Here is a 21,519-nt window from a genome sequence, read left to right as displayed (position 1 = left end):
CTTCACATCTGAAGGGAGGGTGTTCCACAGGGTGGACGCCACTACCGAGAAGGCCCTCTGTCTGTTGCCTGTAACCTTACTTCTTGCAATGAGGGAACCGCCAGAAGGCCCTCGGCGCTGGATCTCAGTGTCAGGGCTGAACGATGGGGGTGGAGACGCTCCTTCAGGTATACAGGACCAAGGCTGTTTAGGGCTTTAAAGGTCAGCACCAACACTTTGAATTGTGCTCGGAAACGTACTGGGAGCCAATGCAGATCTCTCAGGACGGGTGTTATGTGGTCTCGCCGGCCACTCCCAGTCACCAGTCTAGCTGCCACATTCTGGATTAATTGCAGTTTCCTGGTCACCTTCAAAGGTAGCCCCACGTAGAGCGCGTTGCAGTAGTCCAAGCGGGAGATAACTAGAGCATGCACCACTCTGGCGAGATAGTCTGCGAGCAGGTAGGGTCTTAGCCTGTGTACCATGTGGAGCTGGTAGACAGCTGCCCTGGACACAGAATTAACCTGCACCTCCATGGACAGCTGTGAGTTCAAAATGACTCCCAGGCTGCGCACCTGGTCCTTCAGGGGCACAGTTACCCCATTCAGGACCAGGGAATCCCCCACACCTGCCCACTCCCTGTCCCGCAAAAACAGTAATTCTTTCTTGTCAGGATTCAATCTCAATCTGTTAGCCACCATCCATCCTCCAACCACCTCCAGGCACTCACACAGGACCTTCACCGCCTTCACTGGTTCTGATTTAAAGGAGAGGTAGAGCTGGGTGTCATCCTCATACTGATGAACACCCAGCCCAAACCCCCTGATGATCTCTCCCAGCGGCTTCATATAGATATTAAAAAGCATGGGGGAGAGGATGGAACCTTGAGGCACCCCACAAGTGAGATAATATTACAGGGAATGCTTGTTTTATTTGCAGAAAATTGAGATGCAAAATTGACTTCCGTGCTGGAGATGGACCTTGGGGTTGAACAAAGGGCAGAAAGCCCCACTCCCATGGAATCCTCTGTTGATGAGCTGCCACCCACTGAGGAAGAACAGGGGGAGCCAGAAGGCTCTCTGGTAGAGCTCCTTAAGACTGAGGCCTTACACCTCAAGAAGAAAGTGAGTATATTTCAATACAGGTTGTATACTGTGTAGAGGGGGGGGGTTGTTTTGTTTTTTGCAATGTTTCTTATTCCCTGATGCAAGAGAATCGCTCCTTTCTGCTGAAGGAATGTAAACAGAGGTTGTGTTGCCAGAGATGCTGTAGTTGTGAGAGTCCTGTACTGAACAAGGTGTTGGACTGAATGACTTCTAAAGTCCCTTCTGGGGGGAAGCAGGGGTATGCATACCCCTAAACATTTTGTGAATTTTTGAACTTTTGTCCATATACTGTATTTACTTTTCCCAATTTGAACTATAAAATGGTTATTTTCTTGAGAGTACCACTAAACATTTTTAAAAGAAAAAAGCACTGCTTCTATCTCTAAAAATCGACAATGATAGACACGCCTCTTACTGATGACTGATATCTTGGCGCTGCTAAATATATTTTGCTGGGTTGTAACACTGTTAACATACACAGTGGATGCAATAATGGACTGGTTTATAGCTTCTGCCTTAGTAAGCAAGCAATTACCTTTTGCTTCAGGATGCCAAATTCTCTGAAAGCAGGCTTATTTTTCAACAGTAAAAGCTGTGAACAATGTTGACTGGAATGAGTTGGGTGAAGGCAATAACCTTCCTTCCAGAAAGGGGAGACAGGAGAAACCAGTGCTGTCGTGGTACACTTTGAAGAGGGAGAGCTCACCATGGCAGCCCACATGACCATAGCCTCAAGCCGAGTCTCAAATGCAGACACATGTGTTGATCCTACGCATACTGGAATAGTGGACAATCACAGATTAAAGGTGAAGGCAAAGGGACCCCTGACCATTAGGTCCAGTCGTGACCGACTCTGGGGTTGTGACGCTCATCTCGCTTTAGTGGCCGAGGGAGCCGGCGTACAGCTTCCGGGTCATGTGGCCAGCATGACTAAGCCGCTTCTGGTGAACCAGAGCAGCACACGGAAACGCCGTTTACCTTCCAGCCAGAGCAGTACATATTTATCTACTTGCACTTTGACGTGCTTTCGAACTGCTAGGTTGGCAGGAGCAGGGACCAAGCAATGGGAGCTCACCCCGTTGCAGGGTTTCGAACTGCCGACCTTCTGATCAGCAAGTCCTAGGCTCTATGGTTTAACCCACAGCACCACCCACGTCCCCCACTCCTGATTACTTTGGATTAATTTGGTTCACTAAGACAATAGCCAAAGGAATGTTAGAAGGCAAAATAATGAATATACAGTGGTACCTCAGGTTACATATGCTTCATGTAACCTTCTGATTGGCAGGTCCTAGGCTCTGTGGTTTAACCCACAGCGCCACCTGTGTCAGTAATCACAGATTACTGAGCTGTTAAAGGGTGGTTTAGTAGTCAGCATGTTGGAATTTGATCTGGGAGGCCTGGGTTCATATCCCTGATCAGTTAAGTGGCATAACAGCAATCTCATGCATAGTTTACCTGTGAGTAAGCTCCATTGAATTCAGTGATGCTTACTTCTAGGTGCATAGGTTCGATTTGTAAAACACAGTAAGATTTCAACAAAAGAACTTAAGCCTCGGAAACTCTTTTAGTTAGAAATGCAATCAATCATGCAAAGAAATGTTAGGTTTTTAAACTAGAATAAAGTAGGCATTCCATCAAAGGAAAGAAGTATCCAGCTTCTACTTGATTATTTTCCTTGTTTTTTCATCCCCCAGACCTCGATTCAAGGTTTTCACTTCCTCCATACAATCTGATGAAAATTAGCACACGAACATTGTGATGATATTTCAGCCAAAACTCTGGATAATCATATGCTGTAGTTTCATGTAGAAGTTCAAAAGCATGAGGGACAAGATGGCACCTCATAGGCCAGAGGTTTTCAACCTTTTTGAGTCCATGGCTCCCTTGATCAACTACATTCTTTCTGTGACACCGCTGTAGGGTTCAGGAGCCTTGTTGTGTCCCCCCTTGCCTGCCAGGCTGGCAGCCTCTTGCCCTTTTTCAAACACCCTCCCTTGTGGAGTGTTCTCTAAGCCCTCCTCTCCTCTCCCTTCCCCTAGGGAGTCCTCCAGGCAGCCGCTGCAGCCACCCCTGGTCTCTGAGCCACCTCAGTTCCTGGCAACCAGCACCCCCTGGCCAGCCCCAGAGGCACCATTTGTCTGGGAAGCTTGTAGCCAGGGCTGCTGCAACAAGCAGCTGTGCAAGCCTTTGGGAAGCAGAGCAGGGTGTCAGAGGAGGGAGGGTAAGAAAGATGAACAGAGGCTAGTGTTGCCTGTGGCACCCCTACTATCACTCAAGGCACACCAGGATGCCACAGCACACTGGTTGAAAACCACTGTCAAAGGCCAGTGACTATGGGGTGCAGCAAGAGTCTTTGAACATCACTTTTTGTGCCCTGCTTTTGAGGAACAACTAGGTCCATATAAACCTTATGCCCACTTGCTTCATCCCTGCAAAGCAGTTCCAGTTGATGCCCTGGTAACTGTTTTTGAACACACTGAGAGAGAGCTTCAGGTAAATTAGTGCAATCACATCCTTGCATCCATATATAACACACCCAAAGTCATAGGACAGACCTTCACCACTCAGAACAAACTCCTCTAGACAGCACTGAAGAGATGCAATAGTGGCATCACTGCTACAGAGTTGGTCCTAAAATGGACTGTAGCCCATGTTTGATTATAGTGGTACCTCGGGTTAAGTACTTAATTTGTTCTAGAGGTCCGTTCTTAACCTGAAACTGTTCTTAACCTGAAGCACCACTTTAGCTAATGGGGCCTCCTGCTGCCGCCACACTGCTGGAGCATGATTTCTGTTCTCATCCTGAAGCAAAGTTCTTAACCTGAAACACTATTTCTGGGTTAGCGGAGTCTGTAACCTGAAGTGTATGTAACCTGAAGCATATGTAACAGGTACCACTGTATATTCATTATTTTGCCTTCTAACATTCCTTTGGCTATTGTCTTAGTGAACCAAATTAATCGGCCAATAAAGCGAGATGAGCGCCGCAACCCCAGAGTCGGTCATGACTGGACCTAACAGTCAGGGGTCCCTTTACCTAATCAGGAGTGGAGAACCTGTGGTCCTCCAAATGTTGTTGGATTTTGGGGCGCTGGGAGTTGTGATTTTGCTGGGCAGGTTGGTTCACCAAGTGTTTTCTTTTTCTTTTTCCCTGCCAGCAAATGGTTAACAAATGGCAGCCTATGATTGGCTGGGGTTCCAGGAGGGGGAGTTGAAAAGGAGAGGATTTGGAGAGACAGTTTGAGTAGGTTAGGATTGCGGTTGGGAGAGAGAGGAGAGAGAGTTGGTTCTGGGTAGAAACATCCACTCTGAGGAATATATCACAAGCTAGAGAAAGGAGTCTCAGCTTAGTGTGAAGGGCAATGTGTGGTGTCCTGTAAGAGTAATTAGGCCAGGAAATAACTGGGAGGCTGAGGCTAAGCCAGGAGAAGTAGAAGTTGTAAAGAGAAGGTCTACTTAGGTCTCATTCCAGTCAGGAGGGGAGAGATTCTTCTAGAAAGAGAAGACTCCCAGACCAGTGATCCCTTGGGTCTGTTACTTGGAGTACCTCAGGAGTAGAGTTGTCTAAGGGGTGTGTAACTGACAGGAAGTACCACCATGTTTAAGAATCAAAGTATTAAGCAGCAACAGCTGTGCAACATCTGAGAAAGCAGTGAAGTGAAATAACATTATAATCTGAAGTATCCTATGTTTTACCCACTCATGTCATAAACTTCCTTTGTTAAATAATATCTTTATTGTTTGTTTAATCTAATCCTGCCTGAGACTCCATATTATTAAATTTTCCCTCACACATGCCCCCCACAAGATAATCTGAGGTAGTTTGTGGGAATTCGAGGAAGAGGTGTTCTGTGAGGTGGGTACACTACATTTAAGTGAGGGCAGGCCCAACGACGCGAGGGGGGAAAGTGCCATCACGCCATCGCAGAAGTCCCATTAATTAATTAATTAACCCCCCCAATCCATGTCTTAAGGTGTGAGGCAGTTCTGAAACTGAAGGGAAGCCAAATTCGACTGACTATAATACTGTCTAGAAAAGTCATATTAACTTGACTGGCTGCGTGGATTTCAGAAGGCTTTCAAGGTGCCACTAAAATATAAACCATGTAAACTCTGACATCGCCTTCCAATTTCTGCAGTAACAGTGCAATCCTATGCAGGTCTATTCAGAAACAAATCCAACTGAGTTCAGTGAGGCTTACTTGCTCCTAGGTGAGTGGCTATAGGATTGCAGCTTAAGTCAGTGTTCGGTTGTGATCAATAATACGCCTGATTTTTGAAAAAGGTTGGTGGTAATAAATATTCTGGTATGTGCGTGTTTAAATCACTGCCTGTCTTCCTCAGTGGTTTCATTGGCTCTGCAGCGACAGGCTAGCTCCACCAGGACTCCTCTCTCTCAACTGTCATCTGGGGGCAGACATTTCCTCAGGCTGCCTCAGTGGGAGAGATAGAACAGCTGTCTAGACATTAGGGCCTGAGTTTTTCAGTTTTACTTTCCTTTCCCCCTTGTGTGTTGTATTTTTGTTTGTTTGTTTATTAGAATAATAATAATAATAATAATAATAATAATAATAATAATAATAATAATAAATTTTTATTTATATCCCGCCCTCCCCAGCCGAAGCCGGGCTCAGGGCGGCTAACAACATTAAAACAGTGTGACATTATAAAACATTATAAAAATGAATTAAATTCAAAATTGAATGTAAGCCTGTGGGTAGGAAGTGTCTTGTTTTGATTTTATGTAAGCCACTCTGGGATCCTTTTTAAAGAGCTGGGTACAAACACTGTAAATGATAATAATAATAATTAATCATAATCATATTATTTATATGTCTCCCATCTGACTGGGTTGCCCCAGCCATTCTGGGCAGCTCCCAACAAATTATAAAAAAACACAATAAAGCATAAATCATTAAAAAAAAAAAACTTCCTTATACAGGGCTGCTTTCAGATGTCTGCTGAAAGTCAAAAAGTTCCTTGCTATCTGATGGGACGGCATTCCACAGGGTGGGTGTCAATACCAAGAAGGTGCCTGGCTCCCTGTACAGTGGTGCCCCGCAAGACGAATGCCTCGCAAGACGGAAAACTCGCTAGACGAAAGAGTTTTCCGTTTTGGAGGTGCTTCACAAAACAAATTTCCTATGGGCTTGCTTCGCAAGATGAAAATGTATTGCGAGTTCCTGCGGGTTTTTTTCCTCCCCCCCCCCCTTTTTCTAAGCCGCTTATCCGCTAAGCCGATAAGCCGCTAAAAGCCGCTAAACTGCTAATAGCGCTAATCCGCTAAGCCGTCAATGGGCTTGCTTCGCAAGACAAAAAAACCGCTAGACGAAGGGACTCGTGGAACGGATTCTTTTCGTCTTGCGAGGCACCACTGTACTTTCACTTCTTAGAGTGAGGGAAACTTGGAGCTGGTAGTGGGGTGCGAGAGCTGAAAAGAATGCCAAAATATTTCACATCTGGCAACCAATGCACCACTTTGGTTTCAGATAGTACATAAGTAGATGAGTCTTAAAAGCCTGGGACACAAATTTTCATGGCCCTCTAGCAGCCACGGTGGCTCATTTAACAAAACGTCATGTCTTTTGCATTAACTCTTGCATTCTTACCAAACGAAGCCTCCTAGAGCAAAATAAACACCAGGATTAAACCCCCACCAAATCACAGAACCATAGAACTGTAGAGTTGGAAGGTACCACCAAAGGTCATCTAGTCCAACCCCTGCAAATACGATCCTAAAACCTTCATCCCCCCCCCTGTTATTCGATTTAACAGCATCAAACATGAACAAAAAGAAAATACTCAGAGTGTACTTCATGTTTCAGAGAGAGAAACACCCCTCCCACTGTATATAGCTCTCATGATTCACACTGTCACAAAAAAGAAGTCATAAATAATTGTAATTTAATAATAATTTATTATTTATACCCCATGCATCAGGCTGGGTTTCCCCAGCTACTTTGGGCGGCTCCCAACAGAATATTATTAATAATAAAAAGAGATAAAACATCAAACATTAAATAATAATAATTACTGTCTTATCTGGGCCTCAGTGTTACATATAATCAAGTGCAAGAAGTATCAGCCACAGTAACAAATGTGCTGTGTGAACAATACAGGGAAATGGTGTGTCATCATCACCATCATTTTATTATTTATACCCCACCCATCTGGGTGACTCCCAACACATACAGTATAAAAATATAATAAAACATCAAACATTAAAAACTTTCCAATACTTCCTTTCAGAATCAGATATCTTTTAAAAGTTGTGTAGTTCTTTATCTCCTTGACATCAGATGGGTGGGCATTCCGCAGGGGGGCCTAAAGGATCTACATTGGCTCCCAGTACATTTCCAAGCACAATTCAAAGGTGCTGACCTTTAAAGCCCTAAATGGCCTTGGCCCAGTATTGTAGCCTTATGAGGCTTTGCCCTCGGGTGGGAAAAATATTGTGCCTGGGAAAGGGAAGTGGGAGTCAACAGACACTCAAGGAATAGTTTCGGAGAAAAAGGCTTTTATTTCTACTATCCATGAACTGGTAGAAGGAGCAAGTGTGATAAGTCACAAAAAGCATGCACAAAATTCACAGTCATGTGCACAAACATATATACCCCTTTCCAGTTCCCTCCTCCTTCCTCCTCCCTCAGGAGTCCTCTGAGCATGAACAGAAAGCTGTCTTGGGACAATTGGACTCTTCCCAAGAAAGGGGTTTCAGAGTGTTCAGATATGTTTCAATCTCTTGTTCTGGCATGGTTCCCGGACAGAAAGTAAGTTGCAATGTGGTTCTTTAGCATCAGAAAGGCCTGAGAAAGAATGGACTGTGTTCCCTACCTTTGTTGCAATCTTTTTAGTTACAGCAAGCAGAATGTTTCTGATGCTTAGCTAATGCCTTTTAGGTGCTGAGAAAAATGATTTTGAAAAGCTCTGAGAAGCTTTGAGCCTGCTTTGGTGGTAGGTGACTTCGGGCCTAGGTGAGGTCACCTGTCCTCACCTTCCTTCAGTATCCCTGAAGGAGCGTCTCTACCCCCATCGTGCAGCCTGGACACTGAAATACACCTCCAAGGGCTTTCTGGAGGTACCTTCACTGCGAGAAGACAGGGAACCAGGCATAGGGCCTTCCCGGTAGTGGCACCCTCCCTGTGAAACGCCCTCCCATCAGATGTCAAGGAGATAAAGAACTACACAACTTTTAGAAGACATCTGAAGGCAGCGCTGTATTAGGAAGTTTTTAATGTTTGATGTTTTATTATGTTTTTATACTGTATGTGTTGGAAGCCATTCAGTGTGGCTAGGGCAACCCAATCAGATGTGCAGGGCATTAATTAATTAATTAATTAATTAATTAATTAATAATGGGACACAGCTTGGGTACACATTACTTTTTGTAATGTGGATTACAACTATGTATGGATATCACTATGGATTTCACTGTCCGAGCTGAAAAATGGGGGTGGAAACATTCCTTCAAATATACATGGCTGAGGCCTTTAGGGCTTTACAGGTCAGCACCCACACTTTGAATAGTGCTCAGAAATGTACATACATAAATAAACAAATTATGGATTAAAACTGTTGAACAGCAGCTACAGTTCAGCTGTACAATGGCTATTGAACAGTAGCTCCACTTCACTGTGGTACTATGCTTTGATTTTTATCCCAATCTTCCTCATTTCCTTAGAGAGACAATGAGAATGAAAGTCTTGTGATATTTCTCTTTCCTTCCATAATGAGAGAGTGGAGGAGGTGGCAAGCTGCACTATCCTTGGGGCCTGGATCTGCTGCCCTTTCCAGCTGACCCCAGTCTGTTGCCTGAGGCTTCTGTGAGGGTAATGGGCAGGCCAGCCCTGCTTTCAGAATTGCAGAAGCCACATTTCATTGTTATATTTGATCAGAACCAGCATACTGGTTCAAGCAACCCATCCCAGATGCAATTGTCAAGCAGGATCCAACTGTGGTTTGCAATCTTGGTTTAAAGGGATTGCTTTCAAACCATAGTTACCCAGTTCCCTGTTTTTGTCATGATAAATTTGAATTTCTGCCCTCAGTGTATGATGAAACAAATTGCCAAAGCTTTGTGTAAAAATCTTGTATTTAATTTCTAGGACCAAAGCGCTACCTCTGGAATAAACTATGAAGAGGGTAGTAATGCTGGAAGAAGCTCAGAAGGTAACACTGCTGCCTTTGGTTCTGCAGCTGAAAGAAATGTGACAAAGAAGGGCCCAGGAAAGGATCAAAGTTGGTCTGACAAAGTGGTGAGTATTAAGTCCTCTGTGTGCCTTCTTTGTTGCTGGATCTCAACCAAAACTCTCTGCTACCAACTGCTTAGTCCGTGTAGTCCAGGATGATGACTCAGGAACATAACTTGCTGAACAGTAACTTGATTTGTATTTGCTTTTACCAAATATATAGAGTATATACAGAGTATAGCACAGCTTTGTAAAGTTACTACATACACAGACTCGATTCTTACTCTACACACCAACCTCTGAACTTCAGGACCAAACTGCTGTGTCATGCTGCTTATAAAGGTAAAGTTTTAGCCAATCACCACCTGTTGCTAGACTTCCCCGTCTCCAAGCAGACTTTCTCACGTATGCTTGTTTCACTTGGCTTCTTGCCAACTCACTAATTGTCCACTTCAAAGCTGCAGTTTCTCACAGACCTCAACATTCTTATCCTAAGTTTTTCCTTCCAGAATATTGTATATTAACATGACTATTGTTTCAGTCCTATGTACACTTACTTGGGAGTAGGCCCTATTGAACTAAATGGTACTTCTTTGTAGGCATGTGATAGTGCTGTGGAACCCTTTCTGTGGAATCTCTGCTTTGGAGTGATGGTGTATACTGGTTTTTCTTCTCTGACAAGTTGCTGTGGAGGGAGGATAGTTTTGAAAATATGGGTGGTTTGAATTCTCAGTATAGACAATTAAATTAGGATTTGATAAAATATAAAATGGGTTATCCAGTGAATGAGTTTTACAAACCACTTTTCCTTTTCCCTGATGGCCTCCTCTGCCATTTGTAACTTGGCTTGTTTGTATGATCAAACTGGAGTCATCTGCTTTTTCAGAACAGGTCAGCGGTGCAGCTGTTCCCAGTATGAGACACACTGTGGCCTCTGTTGCAAAACCTGTTTTCAGTGGACCACAGGAGTGATTAGATTGGATTTTGAGTTGCCCTTCTGTGAACAGAAGGACTTTTCCTATTTGTGAAATGGTCTGCAATCTATGAGAGGTTCTTGCTGGAAGAATTGGGGGTGGTGACCTTTGCCACCTCTTCCTTCCCCCTTACACATTACATGGCACATTCCATGCTGTTCCGGAGGCTCTCCTGGTGCAGGTGGCACAGGGGCTTGCAGGGGAAAAGAGGAATTGACAAAAAAACAACACCTCCATCACTTCTTTCAGTAGGAGCATCAAATTAATTAGTTCCACTGACTGGACATCTGGATCCAAGCTGTACAGTATAAACCAGTACAGTAGCTGATTTCTTTTTCTTTGTTCTATAATTCATCTTTTTTTTTCTTACTTGCTGCAGTTTTGCTGTTGTACAGTTCTATGCTATTTTAAAATATTTAATGGTGCATGTTTATTACAGACAAACAAGTTGTTACTAGTTACAAGCAAGCCTGAAGGGAGAGACTGACATAGGCTGTTGCTCTGTGGGCCACGCTACCTAAAAGTATGAATTCTTGTCACATGTAATGATTAATGCTGAACAAGATTTCTGGAAAAGGTTTATATCTGAAGAGTAAGAAACAAAGGGATGAGCCTGTAGCAATCACACTTTTATGCATAATTAACAATTTTACCAGGGACGCGGGTGGTGCTGTGGGTAAAACCTCAGCGCCTAGGACTTGCCGATGGCATGGTCGGCGGTTCGAATCCCCGTGATGGGGTGAGCTCCCGTCGTTCGGTCCCAGCTCCTGCCCACCTAGCAGTTCGAAAGCACCCTCAAGTGCAAGTAGATAAATAGGTACCGCTTTATAGCGGGAAGGTAAACGGCGTTCCGTGTGCTGCTCTGGTGCCGGTTCGCCGGAGCAGCTTCGTCACGCTGGCCACGTGACCTGGAAATGTCTGCGGACAGCGCTGGCTCCCGGCCTCTAGAGTGAGATGAGCGCACAACCCTAGAGTCGGACACGACTGGCCCGTACGGGCAGGGGTACCTTTTAAACAATTTTACCATAACACGTTAATTATTATTTTTTTAGATTTCTGTATGTGAAATGCTTGCCAATAAACCTTTTATAAATTGAGGCAATATTGACGATGTTGTTCCCAAAAGCTAACCAGATGTACACATTTGATTCTGCAACAACAACAATGGCAGCAAATAGGACTTGCTAAACTTAATACACTTCCTACACTTAATAAGCTTGCTACATTAAAATATGCCAGCAAGTTTAGAAAACTCTGCAGTGGCCAGAGGATTGGAGAAGATCAGTCTACATCCCATTCCTAAAGAAGGGCAGTGCCAAAGAATGCTCCAACTACCAACATACAATTGTGCTCATTTCACACGCTAGCAAGGTTATGATTAAAATTCTACAAGGCAGGCTTAAGCAGTATGTGGACCGAGAACTCCCAGAAGTGCAAGCTAGATTTCGAGGGGACAGAGGATCCAGAGACCAAATTGCAAACGTGCAATTTCACGAAGAGTTGGATATGACTAAACAACAACAAATAAAACATTTTAAGTGTATTGTAAAGTACAGCATGCAAATGTGACACTAGATGGCGGTGGTGAGCATTGGCAAATTAAATATATTTTTCAAAATGTTTTTCTAAAAAGCATTTTCACAGTGGTTTTTTATATGTGTGTAGATTCCAGCTTAGTAAGGTTTAAAGGCATAGTTTATTATTTCTGTAAATAATTTCCAACTTCATTCCTTCACCCTATGGGATAGAAACATCCTTAGCTGAAGGTCACTTATCTGGGATGAAGGTCCATCACATGGTTTATGGCACTACCTGTTGTTTGAAGGCAGGGAATGCACACAAAGTTTTAGGCTTGGTCCTCCTCAACCACAGTTCATTTCAGGATGAGACCAAAGAAAGGCAAATAACTTACAATTTTTAAAAAATGCACACAGGAAAGGCATTGCAGTGGAAGGAAGGGACTACTGATTACTTCCCTTAGAGAAAAGGTGCACAGAGGTGGTCTTGGAAGAACATATTAACAGAACAATGTTGAAAGACCTATATATAGATATTAAAATTATATAAGGAGAGAGGCCACAATGGAGATCAGGGGAAGCAGTGTAAGGTAGGATTCCACAAAGGACAACAGCTTCTCGCCTGCAATCAGTTTCTACACAGACAAGTGACAAACTACAAGGGGGCCTAAATTATTAATTTACGTTTATGTACAGTGTGCTGTAGGGACGCAGGTGGCGCTGTGGGTTAAAGCCTCAGCGCCTAGGACTTGCTGATCGAAAGGTCGGCGGTTCGAATCCCTGCGGCGGGGTGCGCTCCCGCTGCTCGGTCCCAGCACCTGCCAACCTAGCAGTTCGAAAGCACCTCCGGGTGCAAGTAGATAAATAGGGACCGCTTACCAGCGGGAAGGTAAACGGCGTTTCCGTGTGCGGCTCTGGCTCGCCAGAGCAGCGATGTCATGCTGGCCATGTGACCTGGAAGTGTCTCCGGACAGCGCTGGCCCCTGGCCTCTTAAGTGAGATGGGCGCACAACCCCAGAGTCTGTCAAGACTGGCCCGTACGGGCAGGGGTACCTTTACCTTTACCTTTTACAGTGTGCTGTGCATGATATCCTAAAAGAGGAAATTTATTTGTATGAAAGCAGTGTGTTCTGGGATCATGTGGTATCTTATTCCAGCCTTATCCTGTAGCAAGCAAGAATTTCCTCACATCAGCTGGGCAGGGAAACTTCTTAAACATTGACTCATGGGAGGATGCATTGCTGTGTTACAGAAAGCAGGAATGACCAAAATCGGAATCTTAAAAAAGGAAGAAAATACAGAAACTCCTTTAGAAGGACCTGAGAAGGGAAAGCTGTCTGCTATTGCAAATCAGAATGTGAAAAAAAGAACGCATAAGCAAACAAAGAAACAGAGAAACTGGGAAGTTAAGCAAAGGTATTACTCATGTAAATTTATTGAAGTGGTATTACCGTATTTTTCGCACCATAGGGCACACCGGACCATAGGGCGCACCCAGTTTTTAGGGGGGGAAATTAAGGAAAATAATATTCCCCCCCCCAGCCCCAAAGAGCAGCGTACAGGCTGCACACAACCTCTCCCTGCCGGAGGGGTTGCGCGCAGCTATGGAAGAAGGCAAGGCAGCGAGCGGGATGGATCCTGCTCGCTGCTTTGGCTTCCCCTTTAGCCCCGTGCAGCCTCTCCTTGCCGGGAGACGCTGCGCAGGGCTAAAGAAGCCATAGCCCCGTGCAGCCTCTCCTTGCGGAGGGGTTGCACGCAGCTATGGAAGAAGGCGAGACAGCGAGCGGGATGGATCCTGCTCGCTGCTTTGCCTTCCCCTTTAGCCCCCTGCAGCCTCTTCCGCCCGGGAGAGGCTGCGTGGGGCTAAAGAATCCATAGCCCCGTGCAGCCTCTCCTTGTGGAGGGGTTGCGCGCAGCTATGGAAGAAGGCAAGGCAGCGAGCGGGATGGATCCCGCTCGCTGCTTTGGCTTCCCCTTTAGCCCCATGCAGCCTCTCCTTGCGGAGGGGTTGCGCACAGCTATGGAAGGAGGCGAGGCAGCGAGCGGGATGGATCCCGCTCGCTGCTTTGGCTTCCCCTTTAGCCCCGTGCAGCCTCTCCTTGCGGAGGGGTTGCGCACAGCTATGGAAGGAGGCGAGGCAGCGAGCGGGATAGATCCCGCTCGCTGTTTTGGCTTCCCCTTTAGCCCCGGGCAGCCTCTCCCTCCCGAGAGAGGCTGCGTGGGGCTAAAGAATCCATAGCCCCGGGCAGCCTCTCCTTGCGGAGGGGTTGCGCGCAGCTATGGAAGAAGGCAAGGCAGCGAGCGGGATGGATCCCACTCGCTGTTTTGGCTTCCCCTTTAGCCCTGTGCAGCCTCTCCTTGCCGGGAGACGCTGCGCAGGGCTAAAGAAGCCATAGCCCCGTGCAGCTTCTCCCTGCCGGAGGGGTTGCGCGCGCCTATGGCAGAAGCCTGCATTCGCTCCATAGGACGCACACACATTTCCCCTCAATTTTTGGAGGAGAAAAACTGCGTCCAATAGAGCGAAAAATACGGTAAGTGTAATAAGAACTGATGAGTAGTGGTTTCATTTTCATTCTGGTCTGAAAGGGAAGGGAATCCACATTTGACTTAATGTAAAACTATCGAGAATGGTCATGTAAAATGTGTCATTTTGTGGTGTTCTTAAAGCATTCAAGTGCCACCTACATACATACATACACACACACACACACACACACACACACGAACACGAACATTTCCTTCCAAATTCTGCAGTGGTTAACAGTTCAATCCTGTACATGTCCTGCTCTGAACTTAGTCCTACTGAGTTCAGCGAGGTTTGCTTCTGAGTGAGTGAGCATAGGACTGCATCTTAAGGGCTAGATTCAACTATCTGATTTCACTAGCAGAAGCCAGTGCAACAAATACCGCTAGTGCAACAGAGCTTCTTTCCATGTCCCCTGAAAATCTGTAGAAAAGAGCACAGGGGAGGAGAGGGGAGATAATTTCATTGGGCAAGCAGAAATGTTTATGCTGATGGGGCAACAGGCTGAATTCTACCCCTAAGTATCAGAATGTATTTGCATCTGTCAAAACAAGCTAAGCTGACCTTTTTCTTACTGTTGCAGCCAAGTGAGTTATGAAGATGGTGTTACAGTATTTTTCCATGCCATACTGTCTAAGGACTTCAAAGCAGAGTCTGAGGAGCCTAGAGTCTTCATTAGGGCAGAAGGCATTTCTGGATATAATGATTGGGAAGACAATATCTGTGAGCTGGTTTGCACAAAGTAAGTATAGTTCTGTAGTGGCCAGAAAAGACAGCATCCACATACCATGTTTCTAAAAATTAGGGAAATATATATATATATTTTTGAAACTCTTAATATGGTTACTAAGAGTGCATGCAGATACATATGGGGCACTAAGGAGAGCTTGGCAGTCCGACCACCTAGCGCACCGGCAGCCACCCTGTCAGGCCTGCTGGAGGTGGTGGCAGGCTGGGCCTTGGAGTTCCCTAACCTATTGGTTTTGGGGGACTTCAATGTCCATTCTAAGCCCCCTCCTCACGGGGTCTGGACCTGGTGTCTTCCATGGTGACGTTAGGGCTCTCCCAGTTTGTTTTGGGCCCCACACATCAAACAGGCCACATGCTGGATTTGATCTTTGGCGTGGTTATAGATGTGAGCATGTCCTTGCTTGTGGAAGTGCCATGGTCTGATCACTATGCTCTGAAAGCCAGGATTGACTTCTCGCCCCCCCCCCCTCGCTTGGGTGGCGAGCTTATTTGGGCTTACCCATGGAGGCTGATGGAGCCTGATGGATTTCGTCAGGCCTTGTGGGACCCTGCTGCCCCCAGCGGCTCACTAGATGAGCTTGTCAAGAACTGGAATAAGAACTCTTGGCAGTCATCAATGAGATCGCACCTAAGTGCCCTCTGCGACCCCACCGAAACTGGGCCCCTTGGTTTACTGAGGAGCTTAGGAAAATGAAGTGGGACTTCAGATAGCTAGAGCAAGTATGGCAGCATGCTCTTGATGGAGCCTCAAGAACATCTTATAGGACACTTATAAAAGCCTGCGAGATGGTAGTGAAAGCTGCGAAGAAGTCTTACTTCTCAGTTTCCATTGCATCTGCTAGCTCTTGCCCAGCACAACTTAGAATAATCATGTCTCTAATGTCCCTAGAGGGACAACCAAATTTAAATATGAATTTAAAGTCAACTACTGTTATGTTGTTAATTAGTGTTTGTTTGTTGTGTTTTTTGTGTGTGTGTTTTTTTTTTTAAATAAATAAATATGAATTTAACTCATAGCTGTGAGGCGGTTGCTGAACAGCTTGGTAGGTTTCTGGATGAAACATTGGCTTTGGATCCATTTCAGTCCAGCTTTCACCCTGGTTATGGGACCGAGATGGCTCTGGCCACCCTAATGGATGGTCTCCGCAGACAGCTGGATTGAGGCAGGTTGGGACTGCTGATTCTTTTAGATTTGTCAGCAGCCTTCGACATGGTCGATCATGAACTTTTGGACCACCTCCTTGCTGACGTGGGGATTCAGGGCACAGTCTGACAACGGCTGTGCTCCTTTATCTCAGGTCAGTGACAGAGGGTAGTGCTAGGGAAGAAGTTGTCGTCGCAGCACTCCTTGGGGTGTGGAGTACCGCAGGGCGCAATCTTTTCCTCGATGCTTTTCAATATCTTTATGTGCCCCCTTGCCCAGATTGCCTGGAGTTTTGGGCTGGGTTGTCATCAATATGCTGATGACACCCAGCTTTATCTGTTGATGGACAGCCGCCCTGACTTGGCCCCGGACACACTGAGCAGATGTTTGGAAGCTGTGGCTGGATGGCTGCATGGGAGCTGGTTGAAGTTAAATCCTTTGAAGACGGAGGTCCTCTGGCTGGGTTTGGACGACATGGGTTTGGGGGGGCCAACTCCCATCTCTTGCAGGGACTCAATTAGTGCCAGCGCCTTCTGTCAAGAGTTTGGGTATAACCTTCGACGCCTCCCTTTCTAGGGAGGCGCAGGTTGCAGCCACAGCAAAGGTGCCATTTTTTCATTTCCACCATATTAAGCAGTTGGTCCCTTACCTTCCTTGCCTTGATCTGGCCACAGTGATCCATGTGACGGTCTCCTCCAGGCTTGATTATTGTAACTCTACATGGGGCTGCCCTTGAATCTGACCCAGAAACTCCAGCGGGTTCGGAATGCCACAGCGAGGCTCCTTACGGGGTCTTCACCGCGGGATCACATTCATTCAGTGCTTTACCAGCTGCACGGCTCCCAGTGGAGGACAGGGTCAGGTTTAAGGTGCTGGTTGTGACCTTTAAAGCCCTATGCAGCCTAGGACCCTTGTACCTACAGGACCACCTCTCCTGGTATGCTCCGTGGAGGACCTTAAGGTCCATAAATAACCACACTTTGAAGGTCCCGAGCCTCAAGGATGTTAGATTGGTCTCAACTAGGGCCAGGGCCTTTTCAGCACTGGCCCCGACTTGGTGGAACGCTCTGTCACAAGAGACCAGGGCCCTGAGGGATTTGACATCTTTCTGCAGGCTTGCAAGATGGAGCTATTCCGCCTGGCCTTCGGCTTGGACTCACTCTGACCCCTCATATGGGATTTGGTGTATAAATTTTCCCTTTGCTTTTTCGCTGGCCCATGTAGTACCAGCATGGATAGTGTGAATATCTGGTGTTTCCTCCCTTTATGGTCTTGATTTATGGGCTATTACTAAAATAAGGCTGCATTTTAAGCTGTATTTTAAGCCGTATTTTAATTAACGGTTTTTTTCCTATTATGTTTTATTGTAATTTATATTTGGTGTTAGTCACCCTGAGCCTGACCCTGGCCGGGGAGGGCGGGGTATAAATAAAATTTTATTATTATTATTATTATTATTATTATTATTATTATTATTAATAATAATAATTTATTATTAATACTTCCTTTTTAGTTTTTTGGAAGGTGAGGTATATTTCTTCCCTTAAAAAATAAGATTGTATTAAGCCACTCCCGACATACGGGGGGGGGGGGTTTGCGGGCTCACGCCCCATTCACACCCTTGCGGGACTTGGGGAATCCCGGGATTCATTAGCATTCATCATTCACCGCGCCAGCCAATCGGCTGGCGGTGTGGGCGAGACTAGTAGGGGGCATTTAAGGTTGGGGCAGCCCATGCTCACCCCTTTCTTTTCTTTCAGCAGCTGCGGTTAAAAAATAAATCTTATTTATTTATTTATTTATTTATTTATTTATTTATTTATTATTTATATAAAAAATAAATCTTATTAAAAAATAATATTGTATTAAAGCTTTTTTCATAATATAATAAGATAGAAGAAACTAATCAAAATTAAAACAAAAACAGTGAAAGAAAGAGAATAGAAAATACAGAGTTCTCTCTCAAAGGTAGCTTGTCTCACCCAGAAAGTGGAGCACTCTCCCAGCTTGCACATGAGAGCTTTCCTTTTTTCTCCCAATCTTTCACCCTGAGAAGTCTTCCCATCCCTGCCTGTCACTGAGAGTTCTTCTACTAACCACCCACCATGTTCATCTGTGTGTAATCCTGTGTGTAATGATGGAATTGTGATGTTGGAGGCATTGAATGAAGCCACAGAGAATCCTGATATAGCATCAATAGAATTGAGAGAGAAAGGGCTCTGTGTACAACTTGGAGTGAACTCAGAGGAAAAAGTTATCAAACCTCTGGTGCTTCCTTGGAAAAAGAGGTATAAGTGGAAGGGGTAATTTTTTAAAATAAGGATGGAAAACTGACAAGTACAACTAACCAGAAATGGGAATGTATGTGAATTAATGAATACATAACAAGAAAAGAACTATGGAATAGTATCTTACGTATGATCACAGAAGAAGTAAAAAAAGGGTAAAATGTAAAGGACCCCTGGACAGTTAAGTCCAGTCAAAGGCGACTATGGGGTGCGACGCTCATCTCACTTTTCAGGTCGAGGCATTTGCCCACAGACAGCTTTCCGAGTCATGTGGCCAGCATGACTAAATCGCTTCTGGCACAATGGAAGCCAGAGCACATGGAAACACAGTTTACCTTCCTGCTGCAGTGGTACCTATTTATCTACTTGCACTGGTAGGTTTTTGAACTGCTAGGTTGGCAGAAGCTAGGACAGAGCAGTAGGAACTCACCCTGTTGCACGGATTGGAACTGCCAACCTTCTGAACGGCAAGCCCAAGAGGCTCAGTGGTTGAGAACATAGTGCTACTCATGTCACAGGAGAGACACTTAAATGGACAAAGACAGAAAATATTTATTATTGTTTAATATGGAGAAATGGTTGTTGAAGCTATTGGAGACAAGTTGATACGTACGTTTGATTAGAGAGAAAGCATTGCTGAACCCCTTTTGGAATTTTTGTGTGAAAAGGAAAATGAATGAATTTGAGATATTTGGGTCTGAAGATTGGGAAAATATTGCTCAACAGTAGAAGTAGAACAGTTGGGTGTAATCTTAGAGTGAATGTTTTGAGAAATTTCTTTAATGTAACTGACATATAGATGCACGTTATTTTAGCAATCAGCTGTCTTGTCTTCACTGCCTAAGATGTAGGGCAGAAATCTATGCCTGAATTTAATGGACAGCTCTCACAATGATAAGGGGGTCCCTTAAGTAGCTATATTTTACTTCTAACTTGTTCATAAATGAACTGAAGAGAGGAGTGAATGAGGAAGAAGCAAAACATGGAAATTATTCTGTATAATAGAAAGGTTCCCAAGACAAGCATCTCCCATGAGCTATTTGTCAATATACATAGTAGTTTCACATAGAAGTTCTACACATTACTCTAGGGCTTATGGCAGCTGTCAGTTGAACCATCAGATCCATCTCTCTTAGACTACTCTTTTGGAAAGTGGTGTCTCTAGTAGCCAATGTTTTAGCTAGGCATGTGTCAGAATTTTATGCCTTCTGGGTGGCCCTAATAAAGATACTTCCTTTATACCTAGGATGCATTCCATTTCTCACAGATCCCAAGAATAGATCCTACCTTCTTTCTGTGCTCCCCCTACCCACCCAGTGTTAAAACTATGACAAACCAATGAGTTGTGTGTGCTTTCCTTTTAATTCCTAAAGGCAGTAAAACATATGATCTGGAAGCCCTATTTACTCCAGAAGATTATGCTTCGATGCAACAACTAATACTTTATCTTTAGACCATTACTTTTCTGTTTGTTTTTGTTGAGAGAGCTTTTTTTTTTTAGCTTAAGATTTATTGCTCGACCATGGATATACTTTGCTTTTAAGATAATCGCAAACATGGATTGTTTTAAAAACAGGGATGTTGGTAAACATAAACATCTAATCGAAGGTTGTGTCACCATTTCAATGGACAACTTGGATAAACAAATTCCCTATAAATATTATGTGGTATGTGGCGATGAAGGAGAGTATGAAGTTATTCCCAAAGAGTCTCCAGAGGGAATCCATGTGAATCGCTGTTTATTTATACAGTTCAAGTATTTAAGTGGTACAGGTAAGGAACTGTTTCCAGTATCTGTGTGTATGCTTGCACTAGGTTTATAACCTATATTTTCCCCAAGGAGCTTAAGGTAGCAGAGATGGTTCTCCCTTCTATATTTTATCTTCACAACAACCCTGTGAGGAAGGTTAGAGCGAGAGGCTGTGACTGGCCCAAGGTGACTGGTCCAAACTTCATGGAGGAATATCAACTAACAGTAACAGTTGGCCATCCTACCTCTCCTTTAAATCTTGCACTGAAGCTCCTGCTGTCAGAGAATTCTTTCTGATGTTTAGTTGGAACCTCCTTTCTTGTAACTTGAAGCCATTGGTTTGAGTCCTCCTCTCCAGAGCAGGAGAAAACAAGCTTGCTCAGCTGTTCGTAATAAGATTTGGTTTCCAGGCTCTTAATCACCTTTGTTCAGAAATGGGTGAGCACTTGGTGTCTGCCCCCTGCTTGCTTCTGTCTTCATCCAAAAGGAAAGCAATGCTAGGTGCATCAGACCTTAGAGATTTGAATTCATTTAAAGAACTAGGTGTTCCCTTAGCACCTCTAATCACTATGCCGCATTGACTCCCACTCTAGCACTGACTAGCATTCTGATTTAGCAGCGTACCTGATCCCAGCATCATGTTTCTGCATATATAGGCTTGCTGACATGATGGAAAACAGGAATTCCCATTTCCTAAAGGCATAATCTATATACATGGGAGAGGTGGAGCACAGAAAAACCTTCAGGGGAAATAATTTTTTGTTCACGTGAATGCATGCTTATGTCTTTGAGACCTGAAAGTATATTATATTAAGCAACCGAGTTTCTAAAATTGAGGTCATCAATATCTTTTTTTGACGGGTGGAGATAATGGCTTGTAGAATATTGAATAATGAAATTATATTACCCATATAGAATAGATAGGGGGGTGGAAAGAATTATCTTGTATCATGAAAATTCCTTGTTGTTCAAAAAATGGGGAGAAACTCTTTTGTTTTTGTTTTATTAACAGATTGGCATCAGTTTGATGATATAATATGTAAAGAATCCTCTTTAAGCAGATGGAATAAAAATGACAATATTGTGAAAAGGAAGAAAAAGGCTTTACAAATAATGCTGGATAGTCTGCTCTCTATATTGAATACCTTGACTTCTTGCAATGTCGAGAACTTCTTCCAGCAATTTAATCAGTTTTACCTGGTGAATAAGAAGCTAATGGTACACGAGGGAGAGCCAAAGGAATGGACAGATTTACAGTTTGATGAAAAGCAGGTATTGTAAAAGCAAGTTATCAG

At 44.4% G+C, this 21,519-nt stretch overlaps 2 protein-coding genes across 2 annotated transcripts in view; one reads left to right on the top strand and one right to left on the bottom strand.

Annotated features, from left to right (window-relative positions):
• LOC307209943 (uncharacterized protein) overlaps positions 1–21,519 on the bottom strand; it is a 501,253-nt gene that overhangs the window by 66,719 nt on the left and 413,015 nt on the right. The gene's annotated exons all lie outside the window — the stretch shown is intronic.
• Positions 1–21,519, top strand: part of LOC307209914 (E3 ubiquitin-protein ligase RNF213-like) — a 111,023-nt gene that overhangs the window by 5,655 nt on the left and 83,849 nt on the right. Inside the window, exons 3-8 of the mRNA XM_079965299.1 lie at positions 919–1,103; positions 9,194–9,343; positions 13,021–13,184; positions 14,876–15,034; positions 20,051–20,247; positions 21,237–21,496. Of these exons, the coding sequence (XP_079821425.1) occupies positions 954–1,103; positions 9,194–9,343; positions 13,021–13,184; positions 14,876–15,034; positions 20,051–20,247; positions 21,237–21,496 (1,080 nt within the window). The 5' untranslated portion in view covers positions 919–953. The remainder of the gene's footprint in view (positions 1–918; positions 1,104–9,193; positions 9,344–13,020; positions 13,185–14,875; positions 15,035–20,050; positions 20,248–21,236; positions 21,497–21,519) is intronic.

The sequence above is a fragment of the Podarcis cretensis genome (assembly GCF_951804945.1).
Source record: "Podarcis cretensis genome assembly, chromosome: 2".
Classification (NCBI taxonomy): Eukaryota; Metazoa; Chordata; class Lepidosauria; order Squamata; family Lacertidae; genus Podarcis; species Podarcis cretensis.
Note: the sequence above shows the minus strand (reverse complement) of the source record. Positions and strands in the feature narration are given on the sequence as shown.